General features: G+C 34.5%; 1 protein-coding gene across 2 annotated transcripts in view; it reads left to right on the top strand.

The window, feature by feature from the left end:
- LOC110330368 (UDP-glucuronosyltransferase 2B17) overlaps nt 1–966 on the top strand; it is a 47,974-nt gene extending 47,008 nt beyond the window's left edge. For both annotated transcript variants that reach the window (XM_021210361.2, XM_021210360.2), the window contains exon 6: nt 672–966. In XM_021210361.2, coding sequence (XP_021066020.1) covers nt 672–951 — 280 coding nt within the window. In that variant the 3' untranslated portion in view covers nt 952–966. The remainder of the gene's footprint in view (nt 1–671) is intronic.
- Nucleotides 967–6,503: the final 5,537 nt, after the last annotated feature.

Here is a 6,503-nt window from a genome sequence, read left to right as displayed (position 1 = left end):
TATGTATGTTTATGCATAGAATTGGAAGTAAGGCATAAATGGGTAAGAGTATAATTATTTTTTCATACATTGTTCTTGTTATTTTCTCCTTTTCCCTCCTCTTCTTTTTTCCCCTTGCACTTCTCCTCTTCCATTTCCCTTATTAGATTACTTAAATTCTGCCATCTACCTTCACATACTTCATGCCTTTTTTGTATTAGCCTCTCCCTCATCTCTAAGAAGCACCTACACTTCCTATTCCTCTATAAGATAAGTTGATTCCTAAATTGTAAATAACTGTCACAGCATACTAAAAAATGAGGATGTTTTAATGAGAAAAAAATACGCAACTTTGCTATTGTGATTTATAAACAGAAGGAGGGTAAGTTACCACCACTATAAATCCTACCTGTTATGCTACATCAGTCTTACATTTAGGACTGGTGATATATGTCTCTAAGTCACCCTTCTCCTTTATATGTTCATTGATAATCTTTTCAACAATAGAATCAAATGCACTTGCATGATTCTCTGTAAAATTTGTACCACTTTTCTAGGAGCAGAATGCTAACAACAACAAAAAAAGATCAACAATATTATCAAAAATGAGGGTCATAGGAGTGCTCAATGGATAAGAACAGGAGTTTTAGTGCATTCATTCCATTAAATGATGGCGATTTTCTCTCTTATAGCTATAAAAAGAATGTTATGTGGTTGTCAACCATTCACCATGACCAGCCTATGAAACCCCTGGACAGAGCAGTCTTCTGGATTGAGTTTGTTATGCGCCACAAAAGGGCCAAGCACCTGAGACCACTTGGACATAACCTTACCTGGTACCAGTACCACTCTCTGGATGTGATTGGATTCCTACTTGCTTGTGTGGCAGCCACTGTAGTCCTTAGTGTAAAGTGTCTCTTGTTCATTTACCGATTCTTTGTAAAGAAAGAAAAGAAAGTGAAGAATGAATAGAGCTCATTGACAATGCATTACATAAATGAACTTTCAGCCTCATTCTAATTTATGAACCACCTTCTAAACACTGACTTGATTTTATTTTAATTAAGGCAGATCTTTGTAAATTTTTACCATGTAAGAAGACATATAAATCTGTGAATACTGATACATTCTCAAAAATCTCATCATTTTNTAAATTTTCAAACTATTTGATTTGAAAAAATTGTATTGTAGAAAAATGTGGAAAATAAAAATGTACTTGATAGCATTTTAAAAATCAAAGAATATTCGATTGTAGTTCCTGAGATCCCAGTGTTCAGGGTTTCCAGCAGACTGACAAGATGTGCTTGATTAAAGCAGGTCTNTGGAGCCAGGCGTGGTGGCTTCTGCCTAAAACTATAAACATAAAAAGAGTATCTGGAGAGGGAAACATATGATGNTAGTGTTTGCCCAGTAAACATTTTAAGCCTACAATGATGTCACTCAGTGGCTACTTGTTCCAATTAGGACGCTATGACTTCTTTTGTTTTANAAGTATTTGACTTGAGTGTGCAGATAAGAAAATAATTCAATGATAAAACTGTAGATTATCTACTGTGGAAATTCTATACAACCACAAACTATAGGTTTAGGTCTATCTTCAAAGATTGAATAGTGCTCACATTAATTTTGACCCCTTTGCTTTGGTTTACATAGAACTAACATTTTGCCACTTGGAACTGAAATTAACTACTAAGATCCATTTAAAGTGAACCGACTAGTATACTTAAAATGTTTACTGGGAAAACATTATTATCATATGCTTCCCTCCCCAGATACTATTTGTATGTTTATATTTTTAGCTAAAGAAAACTGAATTTTAAACACAAGCACATATACTACAAAGAAACCTGCATTTTTTTACTCCAGAAACAGGGTTTCCCTATCAGTAATGTATAACCACCGACCTACCAGAATTACACCTGATATCTCGTCTGAAACTCTAACATATAATAGGGAATAGCCAGATGACTTACAGACCCCAAGAGGCCACAAATGTCAGCCCAGACTAATATGCTTGCAAAACTTTCAACCATCATAGGTGGAGAAAACAAGAGGTTCCATGACAAAACCAAATTTAAACTATATCTTTCCACTAACCCAAGCCTACAGAGGAAACTAGAAGGAAAACTCCAACCCAATGGGGGCTAACTACAATCACGAAAACACAAGCAAAAATAATTTTACACCATTAATCCCAAAAGAAGAGACACACTACCACCAACATCAAAATAACAAGCATTTGTCATTAATATCTCTCAACAACAATGGGCTAAATTACCCAGTAAAAAGACACAGGCTAACAGAATGAATGCATAAGTCGAATCCACCATTATGCTGTGTACAATAAACACATTTCTTCAGCAAAGATAGACATTACTTCACAATAAAGAGCTAGTAAGGATTTTTTTAAAAATGGACCCAGAAAACAAGATGCAGTAGTCATTCTAATATCTACTAAAATAGACCTACAACCAAAAGTAATTCAAAATATACTTCATACTCACTTAAGGAAAAATCCACCAAGATGATGTTTCAATTATGAACAACTATGCAATGAATGGCACTCATATTCATAGAAGAAACATTACTATGGCTTAATTCACACATTAAACCACACATATTAATAGTGGGAGACTTAAACACCCCTCACTCACCAATGGACAGGCTATTGAAACAAACAAACAAAGAAAAAAAGAAATACCAAAACTAACAGAGGTTGTTATTTGCATAGACCTAAATATTAAAACATCACACCCAAACAGAATATACCTTCTTCATAGCACCTCACAGAACATTATCCAAAACTGACCATATAATTGGGCACAAAGCAAGCCTCAACAGATACAAGAAGATTGAAATAACATCTTATGACCTTTCAGATTACAATAGATTAAAACTGGACTTCATCAAAAACAGTGACCATGGAAAAAGCCTATGTAGTCATGATACTAAACAATTCTCAAGTCAATAATTACTGGGTTCAGGAAGCAAGCAAGCAAGCAAGCAAGCAAGCAAGCAAGCAAGAAAGAAAGAAAGAAAGAAAGAAAGAAAGAAAGAAGGAAATGAGAGACTTTCAAGAATTAAATGAAAATGAAGGCACAACGTACACAAAATTCATGGAACACTGTGAAAGCAGTCCTAAGAGGAAAGTTCATAACACTAAGTGGCCCCATAAAGAAATTGTAGCGTTCTCATACTAATGAATTGAAAATGCACCTGAAGGCTCTAGAAAATAGTAAACTCATGCACGAGGAGTAGACAGCCAGAAATAATAAATCTCAGGGTTGAATTAATCAATTATTTAGAAACAAAGAAACCAACTGATAAAACAGATGAACAAAACCAAGAGGTGATTCTTTAGGAAAATTAGCAAGATAAAAAAAAACCCTTAGCAAAACTAATGAAATGGCAGAGAAACAGTATCTAAATTAACAAAATCAGAACTTAAAAGGGAGATACAACAATGGAAAATGAGCAAATTTAAAAATTATTAAGTCTTCCTTCAAAAGTGTGTATACCAAAAAATATTTGGAAAATCAAAATAAAGTGGATGATATCCTGGAGATATACTAATTATGGAAGCTAAATCAAGATCAGGTAAATTATCAGAATAGTCATTTAACCCCTAAGAAAATAGAAGCAGCTATTAAATATCTCCAAAAACAATGGAAAAAAGCCCCAGGCCAGATGGGTATGGCACAGAATTCTACCAAATTTTCAGAGAAAAGCTAATGCCAATACTTCTCAAACTATTCCAGACTTTAGAAAGATAAAGAACTTTTGCAAACTCACTCTATGAGACCAGAGTCACCTTGATACCTAAACCACACAAAGATTCAACAAATAAAGAAAATTTCAGATCAATTTTCCTTATGAACATTGATGAAAAACACCAAATAAAACACAAACTGAATCAAAAAACATATCAAAGACATCATCCAACATATTCGAGTAGGTTTCACCCTAGGGAAGCAGGAGTGATTCAATATGTGAAAATCCATCCAAGTAACTCACAATATAAACAAACTGAAAGAAAAAACAAAACAAAACAGGATCATCCCTTTAGATGACAAGAAAGCATTTAACAAAATCCAACACCCCTTATGGTTGAAAATCATGGAGTTGTCAAGGATTCAAGGTTCATACCTAATCATAAGAAAGGTAATCACAACATACAAATAGTCACCAACAAATCGAATGGAAAGAAACTTAAAGCAATTCCCCTAAAATTGGGAACAAGACAAGGTTGTGTACTTTCTCCTCATCTCTTCAATATAGCTCTTGATGGTGTAGCTAGAGCAATAAGACAACTAAAGGAGATCAAGGGGATACAAGTCAGAAAGAAAGAAATCAAAGTATCGCTTTTCAAAGATGATATATTATACATAAGCAACCCCAAAAGTTCTACCATAGAACTCCTACAGCTGATAAACACCTTCAGTAGAATGGCTGGATACAAAATTAAGTCAAAAACAAACAAAAGAACAAACAAACAAATGCAGCCACCCTCTTTTATACAAGTGATAAATGTTCTGAGAAAGAATTTAAAGAGAAAATGCCCTTGACAATAGCCAGAAATTGTCAGCTTAAAGATTTCAAAACATACTTTTAAAATGGGTTTTTAAATGATTTAAATGCCCTTCTAGCCCACCACCTTCAAGAGGTAGTGTAAATTAAAGATTATTAGGATACAGGGGAAATGGACCTGATTAGGAATTGTTGGAGCAACTCCCACCTGTGTCATCAGGAAATTAGCAGTTCAGTTCACAGGAGTCTGCAGCTGCAGCTGGATCCCCTCACAAACTCTTCAGGAATATGCGAGCAGCCCAGTCCAGTAATGGCTGGGATAGCAAACATGAACCAGCAGCAGTGACATAACCTCGCAGAAACAGCAAGCCTTCAGCCTAGCCAGCAGTAGCAATAGCTAACAGCAGGGACACCAGGAGTTTTTGCTTTGCCTCTCTCAACAAAGTGCAGATTACCAAAGATACAAGCAAGACCAAAAAGCATTGCAAAGGTAGTCATGAAAATCTTTTTTCACTGTCTAGTATGCCCAATTTATACTCCCACCAAACATCATACATCCTCTGTGAATCTTACCTCATGACTCTTGCCTGAGCACCTAAGTCTGTCTTAACAAAACTTTACATGACATCATTCTGCCAGTTTTCCAGCGTCTGCAGAAGTGGCAAGAAGTCACTAGAACACCACCAGAATTTTTTTGTTGTATTTCTCTCTATGGAGTCACAACAGAGAGAGCTCGACTATGTAATGTAAAGCAAACAGATCCATGTGTGTCCTTAATGAAGAATCTTTTCTCACATGTCCTTTCACATGCTTGCTTTACCAAAACATATTCTCACTTGTGTCAGATGCAGGAAAACACTCCTTCACAGCTGTTACTGCGATATACCTACTGACACAACTGACTTTTCGAAGAAACCATGTTTCCACTTCAAGAAATAATATTAAACATCTTGATGTACCTCTAATCAAGCAAGTTAAAGACCTTTATGACAAGAATTTCAAGTCACTGAGGAAAGAAATTAATGAAGATATTAGAAGATAGATAGATGATATAGAGAGAAGATAGATATTAGAAGATAGATGGTCATGATTTGTGAGGATTAACATAGTAAACATGACCATGTTACCCAAAGCAATCTGATTCAATGCAATCCCCATCAGAATTCTCATAAAATTCTTCACCGATCTTTAAAATATAATTCTCCATTTTATATGGAAAAACAAAAATACCAAGATTGTTAAAACATTCCTGAACAATAAAAGAACTTTTGGAGGTATTACAATCCCTATACTACAGAGCAATAGTAATCAAAACTGCATGTATTGGCATAGAAACAGACAGATGGATAAATAGAATCGAATTGAAAACCAAACGGAAAACCCATACATCTATGGACTCTTGATTTTTGACAAAAAAAAAAAAAAAAAAAAAAAAAAAAAACAAAAAAAAAAAAAAAAAAAAAAAAAAAAAAAAAAAAAACGCCAAAACTATACAATGGAAAAAGGAGAGTATCTTAACAAGTGATACTCTTCTAACTGAATGTCTGCATGTAGAAGAATGCAAAGAGAAACATATTTATTTCCCTACAAAGCACTCAAGTTCAAGTGGATCAAATACCTCAGCACGAAACCAAATACACTGAATATAATAGAAAAGAAATTAGGGAACACTCGAACTCATCAGTACAGAAGATAGCTTCCTGAACAGAACACAAATGGCTCAGACTCTAACATACAGAATTAATAAATGGAATCCCATGAAACTGATAATTTTCTGTAAGGCAAAGACACCATCATTAGGACAAAAATGACAGCCTACATGTGACAGAGGGCTAATACCCAAAATATATAAAGAACTCAGGAAGTTAGACTCCAAAAACCAAATAATCCAATTTTAAAAATAAAATACAAAGTTAAACAGAGAATTCTCTACAAAAGAGTCTCAAATATCCAGAAACAGCTGAAGAAATTTCAAGGTTCTTAGTCATCAGGGAAAT

This window comes from Mus pahari, chromosome 13 (genome assembly GCF_900095145.1).
Source record: "Mus pahari chromosome 13, PAHARI_EIJ_v1.1, whole genome shotgun sequence".
Taxonomy (NCBI): Eukaryota; Metazoa; Chordata; class Mammalia; order Rodentia; family Muridae; genus Mus; species Mus pahari.
The sequence above is the reverse complement of the archived record's forward strand: the minus strand, read 5'-3'. Positions and strand labels throughout refer to the sequence as shown.